Raw genomic sequence first — 12571 nt, 5'->3', positions numbered from 1 at the left:
TTCTGAGGGACTGTTTGGGCTTCAATTATGTATTCAATATCCAAATGTGAGATTTCTGAGGCATTTTTTCCTCAAAAGTCTTTCAGAACTGGTGTTTACAGCAGAGTATCAATATTATAATACTTAGTAGGATTTCTATCCAAAGGCAGATTGGGTTTTTTTCCCCCAATAAAGAGCCAAAAAAAAAAAAAAAGGATTCCCCGAGACTGTTCTCAGGGATTGTGACTTAAAGGCTTCAGGAACCAACATCACACTGGTTTAAGTTTACAATGATTGGTTAACAAAATAGTCTTGATGTGGCAAAATCCTACTTCAGATGAATACACTGAAACCTTTCAACATATTACATTTGGTCAAAAAAGAAGCCCGAGCCTCATCCTACTGACCCTGTCACTACTGAGCAGGAACCACAGTGGCTGCAGCTGGCTGACATTGATTGGGGTGGATTGGAGGCAGTAACGAAGATGTCTGGAGAGATCCCGACGTAAGCAGTCCTCAGCCTCCTGGTCACTGTAGGTCAGCATGAAGACTTCAGTACATAGTCCATTAACAACATCCAGAACAGCTGTTTTTTTTTGTGTGTGTGTGAATACATGAAAAAGGTGAGTTTTACCCAGGAGAAAGAGCCAGGTGCAGTAGGTCTGTGCTAAGTCGTAGCTGGTTTAGGACAGCCAGTTTCTCCATCAGGGGCCAGAGCTGGGCCCTGTGTCTAAGCTGCTGCAGCTCCTCTCTGGCAAGGGGGACTCCATCTGTGGGCTCCTCCCCCTCTGACATGGAAGAGACATCCAAGAGGCCTCTGGAGGTCATGCAACACTGCTGCTGCTCCACACTTGAAACCAACCTCTCCAGCACCCCTTTGAGAAGGTAAAGTATGCCATTATGTAATACTTCACATATTGCTCCTGCAGAAATTCATTTTAATATTAAGTAGTATAGTAGTAAGTATTATATATTTTTAAACATTCTGTTTTATTTTCTGTATATTTTTAGAAGTTCTATTTTATATTTTAGAAAGTGTGACTTTCTACTACATGGCACTGAACAGGAGTGGCCCTCCAATCTCTGTATAATGACAATAAAGGCATTCCATTCTATTCCAACAGATTTATATTGTATGTATTGTATGTATGTATACTGTATACTGTATGGTGTGACTCTAGCAGCAAATCTCCAGTCCAGAACACGGAACCAACAGTAAGCAAACTTTCAAAGTAAGAACAACAGGACTGGCACGTAGCAAACTGAGTCGCTAAATATACGTGGGAACCAAATGATATACTTAAGCAGAACAAAGCTTTTCCGAAGGAGAATCTGTCAATAAATCACCAACAATCACTGAGCCAATTGCATTTTATGAAAAAAGCCTTTCTGCGACACAAACTCACCAGAGTTTTGTGGGTCCAACTGGTTGTTTGCGAGCAGAACAAGGCCCCAGGCTTCTAGGAGACTCTCTTTGATGTCCAGCCCTAGTCCAGCACCCTGGAGTCGGACCAGCTCTTGCCTCCTAAGAATCGTGCTGCTGTCTAGTCTCAAATCGCTCACATCCAGGGCTTTACTGAGGAGCCGGAGCCGAGATGCACATTCAGCCACTGACTCCAACTGAAGAGAAAGTTAGATATAATTTCATCTCACATAGTGAGTGACAGGTGGTACTTTTTCCTTTTTGTCATATTAAAACAATTAAAAAAATAAAAGACAAGTAGAGCTGATGAAGTAGATCCAGACCTTAAAAGGAAGAGTTTTCCCCAGGGTTTTCTGAATGCCTTTCAGAGCCGTAGCCGCAGACACTGGGGTGGACAGAACAGTCTGGATGGCTGCTGAGACCGCCTGCAGCTCCTGATGACCCCTATTTTTAGCAAAGTCATTTCAGGAGAAAGCACTTTAGAGTACAAGCCATAGATTAACCATACATTCATACAGTCAGCTAACTAGAAATAAATTACAAAATTTTAAAAATAACTGAAACAACTAAATATACAAATATTGTAAGAGTTGTGAAGTGTGGAGAATATGATTTACTCAAATGTGGCATAGACATCTCCCAGCAGAAGCTGTGGCAGTCGGAGGATGAGGTGTTTCTGCACCCACTGCCAGTGCAGAGACAGCACAGAGATGCCCTGAGAGTCGGGCAGCAGTGTGCTGCATGCATCCCAGAAACGGTCGAGCCACTGTAGCAGCTGCAGGATCTAAACACACAATGACAAGTGTAGAAGTATGAAGCCCAGTCTTTGAAGGTGGAATCCTCTGGGTGCTGCTTCTTACTTTTCAATACTGAAATAAGTTACAATTCCAATACAGGAATAAGAAATGTTAAAAATCATAATAAATATAAACCACTAAAAATACTGCCACTGTCTGTGACTGACATTGTTATGGTAAGAAGTAAGTGTACGAGACTTTTAGTAGATGCATCTATGATAGGAATTTGAACAGAATTTAACCTCTGATCTTGACCTCAAGGTCAAGGTCGCCAAGATTCAAACTTGTCCAAGTTTTTAGTCGATGCTCTCAAGTTTATCGCATTCACAAAGTTGAAAGGTTGGCTGCCCACCTGGCAGGGTTATGATAATACCCCATCAGCCTTTTTAGGCTGAGGGGTAAAAACTACTCATAAAATGTAACACACAAAACAGGGTAACTTTTTTCTGCATGGCCTCGTAACAGAGGCCAGACAAAGCTCTATCCAGAGCTGCTTGAGTCAACCTGAAAAGAGGAATTTAAAAAGCCAAGGCAGACTATAAGAGGAGAACAGAGTCCCACCTGTCCAGCAACAACACACAGGAGGTGTGGCAGAGCATAGGGACCATCACAAACTACAGAGGCTGTGATGTGACTACAGGAGAGTTGTGTGACGTTGACAGATTAACGCAACTGCATTACAGGAACACTCATCTGCTCCAGCTCTGTCCCCACCAGGTTCTAGCACCACCCCACTCACTATAGAGGTGCATGATGTGCTGAGCCACTTGGAGCAGCAGCAGAACTATGCCGGGATGCTCTTTGTGGATAACAGCCCAGCTTTTAATATACTCATTACAGACATTCTCACTGGGCTGGGCTTCCCCCTTCTCACATGTGCCTGGATAAAGGACTTTCTAACCAGCTAGCCCCAGACTGTGAGACTTGGCCCCCATCTCTTCTCCAACTGCACACATTGGCTGTGTGTTGAGCCCCCTCCTGTACTGCCTCTATACCTACAATGCAGTCTGGGTCTCCTCATCTCTGCTGAGCTCTCTTGGACAGATAACATCAAAGCTGTCATCAAGAAGGCTCAGCAGGGACAACAATTCGATTTTTTTTTTTAAACCTTTATTAGATAGTGCACAGTGAAGACAGACAGGAAAGTGGGGGAGAGCGCTTTATGCAGGAAAGGGCCACAGGTCGGACACAAGCCTGGGCCGCCTGCTCCACAGGAATGTGGCATACATGGTCACCTGCTCATCCACAGAGCCACCCTGGCACCCACTACATTTCTTGAGGGTCCTCAGGAACTTTGACTTTAACCTGCTGCTGACCTTCTACCCCTCGTCCATTGAGAGCCTGCTGACGTACTGTATCACAGCTGGTATGGCAGCTGCACTGAGGCAGAGGACTTCAGAGGGTATTCAAGAGAGCACAAAGGATTGTTGGCTGCCCTCTCCCCTCCCCAATGGACATCTGCACCTCCCATTTCCTCAGCAGAGCTAACAGCATCATCAAGGACAGCTCACACCCTGGCTTTGAACTGTTTGACCTACTGCCCACTGGCAGGTGCTATAGGTGCATGAAAGTGAGAACAGACTCAAGAGTTTCTTTGCCAAAGCAATAACTCTGAACTCACACACACACACACACACTGATCCCAATCTAACTGTACAATACTCAAAACTGCGCAATACTTGTATCCATCCATCCATTTTCGTCCGCTTATCCGGGGCCGGGTCATGGGGGCAGCAGCATAAGGAGAGAAGCCCAGACCTCCCTCTCCCCAGCCACCTCCTTCAGCTCAGCAGGGAGGGGACCCCAAGGCGTTGCTAGGCCAGCCGAGAGATATAAACTCTCCAGTGTGTCCTGGGTCTGCCCCGGGCCTCCTCCTGGTAGGACATGACCGGAACACCTCACCTAGGAGGCGCCAAACAGGCATACTGGTCAGCCTGAATCATCTCAACTCCTTTCAAAGTGGAGCAGTGCCCATATCCTCTGCAATATTTACTATTCATACTTTACTTATGTATGGAGCAATAACATCCCTACACTGTACAATATTCATTCACCAATGTGCAATAATTACCCACTGTACATTATGTTTATATGTATATATTTATGTATTTATTTTATCTTTATAGCCTTCCCACTGACTAAAATCATGCTGGTAATTTTAGTGTCCAGTTTTATAGTTGAAGGAACATTTATTCCAGGGAATGGAACCTTTGGGTAGTCGTACTAAAGACAGCAAGATAAACGTCATTGTTGTTTCAGTAGTGGTAGCAGTGATGGCAGCAGCTAAAGTGGTAACAATTGCAGGAAAAATATTAAAAGTAGTAGTACTAGTATCATTAGGAGCAAGCGGTACTTGAAGCATATGCAGCTGTAGATTAGCCAGCGTTCTGACCTCAAACATGATGTGGTCTGAAATGTAGGGTTGTCCACTCTGGATTGCCTGCAGGGTGAAGGAGTCCCACAGCTCAAAGAAGGTTTGCAGGTGCATCAGCACAGGGTGGGGCAGGTGACCGATATCCACAGTCCCTGTGAAGAGGGGATGTTTTTATTTAGGGCTGCAAATCTAACTCAAGTATTGTAAAAAAAAAATCAAATCAAATCAAATCATGTTTTTGGATAAAAGTAATGCTTTTAAAAGTTAACAAATACCCAAAGTGTGCTGTGCATACCTTTACTAAAGGCTGTGGCTATTCGCAGGACAGAGTTTGGAGCTGAAGGGTTGATGGCACAAGTGCATATAACAGACCTCTCCTCTCTGTGCATCATCAGAACAATCCTACACCACAAAGCACTCATTAGCAATTCATGTTAGCAGAGTAGATCTAGATGACTTTACAATTCAGAAATTTAATACGAGACCGCTTACAATAAAAAGAATGGCTCATTATTATCTGAAGAGTGGAAAAGGCAGAGAGCAATTAGTCCTACCTGTTGGCGACTGCATTTAGTGCCTCCAGGAACTCCACGTATCTTTCCTCATCCTCAAAGTTGCACTTGTTGGCTAAAATGTCCAGGTATTGTTTATTCCAGCGCATATCCACCAGAATCCTATATTCATCTGGCAACACACCATTTATTTAGATGTAGTTATTTGTGATAGAAATATGAAGTGTTGGTAAATTCTGGCATTTAATTAAAGCAAAGATGGATAACAGCAATACCAAACATTTCCACATCTCCTGAAGAACTGAATTCATTGCTTGCACTTTTGCATGTTTCCATATCAAATACTTTTAAAATCTAATTATGAAGTGTTGATGTATTCATACTCCAAGGGCCAGATTTACAAGCCAGGGTAAATTCAAGTAAGGCCACAATATCAAATGAAGTGCTCACGGTGTAAAGGTCTGTTGGTGAACTGCTAACAAATTACATGAATACAGATGCAGCTGGTTTTAATCATGATCAAAACAATCTAATGAAAGCAGAATAAATTAACACGTCACATCCATGAAAGGCTCGTTTTGCTGCAAATTAGCTGATTTTAAAATAAAAAGCTAAATCATTTATTTACAAGAGATCCTGACCTACTGACAAGTTAATGAACTCTTTGCAGCTGTACACAACTGCCTATATTTTTTTACATACTGTGGAATTCATTAATTATATACATCAAAGGAAAGAATCTGACACACAGATTACATGAAACAGGAAATTACATTCAGTGACTCCTGAATGGTATTGTTCTAAGTCTCAAACATTAATTGATCTGCCAAAAATCACATTAACAGCTTAAGTTTTGTGATGTGGCTGAGCTCTCTCTCTCTCACTGTGTGTGTGTGTGTGTGTGTGTGTGTGTGTGTGTGTGTGTGTGTGTGTGTGTGTGTGTGTGTGTGTGTGTGTGTGTGTGTGTGTGTCTGCATTTCTGGAGAAACGTGATTAGAAACTGCTTGTAAAAATACTGGCGGCAGTAGGTGGTACAAATCCTCTGGAAGTACAAGTTCCAGCAGGTCTCAGTAGACCTTAATGGGATCTTAATAGATCTTAGATCTTAATGCATATGTGCATCAGTGACTTTATTCATCATATCAATTCAAAGTAAGAACAAGGAATAAGAAATGCTCAAATTCAAACTTGAAAGAGATTTTCAGTATATACACCTATTGTACCAATCTGACAATCCTACAGTAGGTGACTTCATTGAGTTATCACATTCACAAGAGTTTCAGAAAACTTGACCTCTGACCTTGACCTTGAGATTAAGGTTGCTGAGAGTCAAACTCAAGCAAGACTTTTAGCAGAGATAAACCTATGGCATCACTTTGAAAATCCTGGATGTCATCTCTCTCAAGTTCACAAGATTTTCAGAAAACTTGACCTCTGACCTTGAGGTCAAGGTCCCTGAGATGCCAACTCATCTGAGATTTTCAGGCAATGTACCTATGGCATCAATTTGAAAATCCAACCTTGACTTGTTCGAGGCACCGCGTTCACACCACTCGCCCGGTGGGGTGACGACAACACCGCATCAGGTTTTCAGGCTGAGGGGTTAAAAAAGGAACTTTGCTGCCTTTGGGCAACTATTATTGCTCCAAGTTTCCTTGTCAGGTTTTGCCCTGTCACAATGAAGTTACAAATATTATGGACAATAACTATGAGAGGATGTCTTCTACCATTACCATTGAGCCCACAAAATAAGACTTTATTTTATTAATTATTTAATTTATTTATTACTTTAAGACTTTTGGCTTTAATTAATGTTGCAAATCATAATACATTTGTAGTAAATGTAGTAAAATTGCTTGCTGCAAACCTTAGTAAATCACATTCACATGATTCATTTAAATATTCTCTGCCTTAAATGTTGCACTCTGAAAGGTCAACTCCCAAAACTGATACATGCAGTAAATCCAGCTGCAAAAAGAAATATCTCCAAGCTTTTCAGGTGCTAACCTGCCACTGGACCTCTTCTGTATATCCCAACTTTAAACTATTAGTACCAAAGGACGGTCTTGTGGTAGTGGTGCAAACCAAGTAGACCTGGCTCCAACGGTCTTTAAATGATTGATTACAGTGTGTGCACTGACTACATGGCTGTTTTTAGTATGTAAGCTTTTTATTTCCTATAGTTGAGTTAATTTCACACATACACTTAAATATCAAATTTTAAGTCCTTGAGTGCTCACATATCATCTGTTCTCATCTCAGGGAATTTACTGTAAATTCATACACTCAATGTACCATTACTGTCATGTGTTGGCCCTGTTCGGAGCCCATGCACATCTTTGCAGGCCATCTACATATTAGAGCTGTTTACCATCACTAGGAAGCAGTGTCAAATGTACTGGGAACAACCAGTCTGTGGGCTAATCTTGCTGTACTGTTGCTGGTCCTTCAGCCAGCTGTGGAAAACACCAGCTTCAGCATACAAAGTGCTGAAGTAAAATCAAGTGCTAAAAACTTTGTGCACTGCAGCCACTCTGTAAGGTTTTCATGCTGCCGATGTTTTATACTTTTTTTCACTTCCTTCTGTTTGTGCTGAACTTCACTGTCACCCCCCTTTCCTTTTCAGTCCTGTTTAGGTTTTTAACTAGTCAGTGTTTGACCCACGCACAACATTATTCCAGACGTGATGTCGGTTTTTGTGCACATGCCTGTCTGTCCCTAATGCTTCACTCTGCAAACAGACACAGACGTGGGAGCATGAATCCTGTATTAAAAAGGACACTAATCTGCCTTGAGGCGACTGTTGTGATTTGGCGTTATATAAATGAAATTGAACTGAATTAATCCCTTCCAAGCAATTCACTCTATGTACATCTGGCTTCAGTTATTTGAATTGTATCATTACCGTATCCAACTACAAACTTTGTGTTGGTATTTCAGTGTCACGCCCTGTTTGTTCACATTAAATTGCAGCTAATGAAGACATAAAGGCGTAAAAGCATTTAAAAACTTGATGGACCTATCCAAAATTACAAAATCGTTTGCAAACTTTTAGCAGTTTTCACATTTTTTCCTTTCTTGTAACTATGTATGTTTTTCCCTTATGTCTTTTAAAAACTATAATTTTTTGGTAATAATAAACTACACACATTTAAGGCTATTGTGTCAGCTCTGTTTTCCTAAACACATTTAGTAGAAATTAATGCTGGCAAACTATCTGAGGAAGAAAATGTGCGTAAAAACACTCCTAACTAAGAACTGTGCACTAAAACTGAATTTAAATCTCAGAATGTTTTCATATATTCATCTGTATTAATGAGCTATAGCTCAGAATTATAATCTGAACCATCACTTTGACAGATTTCACTTGTTCTTTAACATAAGAACAAGAAAGCACTGATAGAAAAGAATGAGAGAGCATTTACCTATGCTGTGGGGCTGGAGCAACTCTGCTAGTGACTTGCCTTTGGTAGCAAGTTTGCTAGCAAACACAGCCTTTAGAGCCCTGTTTCCTGCTTCCACCTGGACCAGTGCTGCATCTGCAAGAGTTAACAATCAGATTATTTTGGGATCTAAAGCCCTGACATCCCTATTTGCAAAGTGATTTAACTTGAATTCTTGACATCAGTCTTGTCTGGAATAATAAACAACCTCTGTTGTAATCTAAGTGTTTGGGTTACTATGTGCAGTGTAGTGCATTTGCACAGTAACAAACCAGGAGCATATTTGTAGCTCTTTCCCAAGTGTGACAGCCAGCTGCTGCGCATGACCCAGTCTCCATGACAGGCTCTCTCTGTGAGCAGTCTCACTGCTGTGGAGATCAGCTTCAGGGCATGTCCATCCTCCAGATCCCCCACTCCTCCAGAGAACACCAGGCTTTCATGGACACCACTGCTCTGCAGTGCCCTCTGAAGGTCACTCAGACTTAGAGGCTGGCTCCTGCAGAAAGAAAACTGACTTATTTACTTCTTTCAGAATCAAAGTATGACAGTAACGGACAGAAATTTACTATTCAGCTCATGTGTATGTGTTTAACATTCGTACCGTTTGCTTTGGAGGCTGAGAGTGTTCAGACAAAATAAGAGGACCTGCCCATCTCTGAGGACGGTGGAGAAGCAGGAATCCTCAGTAGAGAGGAGGGCGGAGGGGAAGCTGTCAGGCCAGACTCCAGCACACAGCAACCCACTGCCCCATTCCTCTGTGTCCAGGATGCTCAAGCGCTGCTCAATCACCTGCTGAGCTTCCTAGGAAGAAAATGCACTCATGTTCATTCATACTCTGTGAGCGATGACCATTTTGAAAGAGTACCCAGGTTTGTTCCTGATTCTCAGAGGGCTTCGGGGTTTTGGAGGAGCGGTGGTATCCACATTTCTGGCATATATCAGGTAAATTTCGTGGCAAATCTGCTGGAAGGTTTTGGCACAACTTAATTACAAACCAAAGTAGTGCTTGAATCAAATTTTTGACCTTATGACACTTCATGTTTTCAAATATAAGAAGTGAGAAAATGTCTTCTCTGAAATTCAAATGATCCCGCTCATTGTTTTAATCACACTCTGGATCAGAAACTGAACATTTAACAGTATTTCCTGAAAACTCTCTTGTCTGACCAGTTTTTTTTTTGAACATTTAACTTCACAATCATGAATTGCACAGCATTAGACAATAAATTTCACTACAGTAGAAGTCTTTCTGAAAGTGCTGTAACTAACCTTAAGGACGTTCTATCTCCACTGCTGTCTGCTTAGATGCCATGTGCTAACACACTGCGAAGCAGCTAACTAAACGTTACTCCCACAGAGGTTAGTTATCTTGTTAATAGTGTTGCATCTTCGCTATGTGTGATCCTGGATATTGTTGCTGCAGAAAATCAGAGCTGCTTGACTCCATGGTATAACTCACAAATGTGCACCTTAAGGCAAACGACACGCAAGGTGGGGAGATTATGGTGTTGCACTCATTTAGAAGATGCTGGAAAAATAATTTGTTACTCTAGTTAAAAAAAAAGAAAACAGGAACCCCAGGCTTGTTTTCAGCACTGCAGCCAGGCTGACAAAGAGTCAGAGCTCTGCTGAGCCGAGTATTCCTTTAACTTTAAATATGACTTTTTAAATTTCCTCACAAAAAATAAAATTTTAACTATTAGTTAACTATCATAGCCGTCCCACAGATGAGCAACATTGATAACAGCTCATAACATTGATAACAGCTTCTCTCCGATCAAGCTTTGAGTTAACTTCCTCCAAAGCCATCAGTGTGTCTATTAGACGCCATTCGCTACTAGACTGCTCAAAGAATTTTCACCATTAATTCATGTTTATATTTTAAATAGAAATGAGTTCAACAGAGCTACAAACTACAGGCTTTAAGGTGGTGGTAATTAAACCATTACTTAAAAAGCCTTTCTTTGATCTAGGTGTATTAGCTAATTATAGACAATTTCTAGCCTTCCTTTTATTTAAAAAATTCTTGAAATAGTAGTTGTCAAACAGTTAATTAATCATTTGGTTTATTTAAAGTGTCTCAGTAAGGATTTTAGAATGCATCATAGCACAGAAACATTGCTAGTGAAGGTTGAAAATGATCTTATGGCTTCTAACAGTGTCCTACTAGCCCTTAGTCCAGCATTCAATACCACTGACCACAATATTTCACTAGAGATCAGAACACGTTGTTGCTGTTAAAAGCAACAATGTGTTCTGGGGTATGAATCAAGTCTAACAGATTTGTAAATGGGGCGTCGTCTTCACACACAAAGGTTAATCAGAGTACCACAGCGTTCTGTGCTGGGACCAATACCAAGCAGTAAACATGCTTCCCTTGGGTAATATTATTAGGAAACATCACATATATGTTCACTGCTATGCAGATAATTCCCTGTTTTACTTAACAATGAAGCCAGATGATACAACTAGTTAAACTACAGGCATATCTTCAAGATATAAAGGCCTGGATGACCTGTCATTTTCTGCTTCTAAATTCAGGCAAATTTGAAGTTATTGTTCTCTGTCGTAAAAATCTTAGAAACCTGGAGTCTAGCCAGATAACTCTGGATGCCATTACCTTGGCCTCCAGTAATACTGTGAGGAATCCTGGAGCCATTTTGGGTCACGATGTGTCTTTCACCATGCACATTAAACAAAGATTTAGGGCTGCCTTCATTCATTTGTGCAATATTTCTAAAATTAGAAACCATTCATGCAGGTTGTACTAAAAGCTCCTTGAAAGGTCTTCAGTTGATCCAGAACACTGGAGCCAGAGTACTAGAGTACTAAAGTACTCTTTTCAGTACTTGGGACTGAAAAGAGATCATATTTCTTCAGTATTAGCGTCTCTTCATTGGCTCCCTGTTAAAGTGAAAATTGAAATCAAAATATTATCCTAACAGAACACGTGAGTGTCGCACTGAAGGCTTGTAGTTCCTCATTTTCAAAATAAAATGGGAAGCAGAGCCTTCAGCTATCAAGCCCCTCTACAATGAAACCAGCTCGCAGGGTGGGAGACAATACTTGTAAGTTGGGGCTCAATCAGGTGACACTTAGTTATGCTGCACTAGGCTTAGGCTGCCGGGGAGCTTCCCATGATGCATTGAATACTTCTTCACTCATCTCTTTTGACTCTGTGTTTATACACCACTGCTGCATTTAATCATTAGCAATTCTTAAACTCTGGATCTCCTACACTTTGTCTTTTGTTCTGTCTCTCTCAGCCTGGTTCTGCTAGAGGTTTCTTCCTGTTAAAAGGGAATTTTTGGGGTGGCTGGAGCCTATCCCATCTGCCACAGGGCAAGAGGTGAGGTGCACCCTAGACAGGTCACCAGTTTATCACATGACTACCACAGAAAGACATTCAATCATTCTCACATTCACACCTAAGGCCAAATCACCTAACTAGCATGTCTCTGGGAGAAAGCCAGAGTATCTACAAAGAGAATATACAATCTCCACATGGAAAATAATCACAGATCTCACAGAGAGCTTCTTCCACCCCATCTTAAAGCAATATATAGCAGTGTGTCATCAGCATAAATGTATTCTCTGTAAAATAGGGCTACAACGATTTTCTGGCACTGCAAATTGTACCCTGTTAACTGCCATGAAACAATAATGTTTGCATGTGTTTGTGGGATTGAAAATCTAGTTTTTCCACATCCTACAGTTGAAATAATGTAGCATTATCTACTTAGAAAAAATAAATAGAAAAAAAAAGTTCTTCCCAAATACACAGAGAGCACTGCAATGACAGATGATAGCAAAACAGGAGAAATATTAAAGATTTGATAAGAAGGTATAGATACCTTCTGGTTGGCAGAGGTGCGCTGGCAGAAAACATAGGCCTCTCCACAGGCGTGCTGCAGGGCGCTGGGCAAATCCACACCTCTCTGCAACTGGCAGGACAGCAGGGTGGCAGCATGGAGGAGAGAGGCCACTGATGAGGCTGGAGAATCTGACAGGCAGAAGCCAGAGTTTTTGATAAATGCTACAGT

At 41.4% G+C, this 12571-nt stretch overlaps 1 protein-coding gene across 1 annotated transcript in view; it reads right to left on the bottom strand.

Moving 5' to 3' along the window:
* The window catches only part of mdn1 (midasin AAA ATPase 1), a 90895-nt gene that overhangs the window by 35894 nt on the left and 42430 nt on the right, over positions 1-12571 (bottom strand). The window contains exons 48-59 of the mRNA XM_030722277.1: positions 12383-12531; positions 9130-9329; positions 8801-9024; positions 8511-8624; positions 5128-5257; positions 4869-4975; positions 4592-4725; positions 2020-2186; positions 1726-1846; positions 1386-1599; positions 614-854; positions 387-510 (exon numbers count right to left, since the gene is read on the bottom strand). Coding sequence (XP_030578137.1) covers positions 387-510; positions 614-854; positions 1386-1599; positions 1726-1846; positions 2020-2186; positions 4592-4725; positions 4869-4975; positions 5128-5257; positions 8511-8624; positions 8801-9024; positions 9130-9329; positions 12383-12531 — 1925 coding nt within the window. The remainder of the gene's footprint in view (positions 1-386; positions 511-613; positions 855-1385; positions 1600-1725; positions 1847-2019; positions 2187-4591; positions 4726-4868; positions 4976-5127; positions 5258-8510; positions 8625-8800; positions 9025-9129; positions 9330-12382; positions 12532-12571) is intronic.

The sequence above is a fragment of the Archocentrus centrarchus genome, chromosome 24 (genome assembly GCF_007364275.1).
Source record: "Archocentrus centrarchus isolate MPI-CPG fArcCen1 chromosome 24, fArcCen1, whole genome shotgun sequence".
In the NCBI taxonomy this organism is placed as follows: domain Eukaryota; kingdom Metazoa; phylum Chordata; class Actinopteri; order Cichliformes; family Cichlidae; genus Archocentrus; species Archocentrus centrarchus.
The sequence above is the reverse complement of the archived record's forward strand: the minus strand, read 5'-3'. Positions and strand labels throughout refer to the sequence as shown.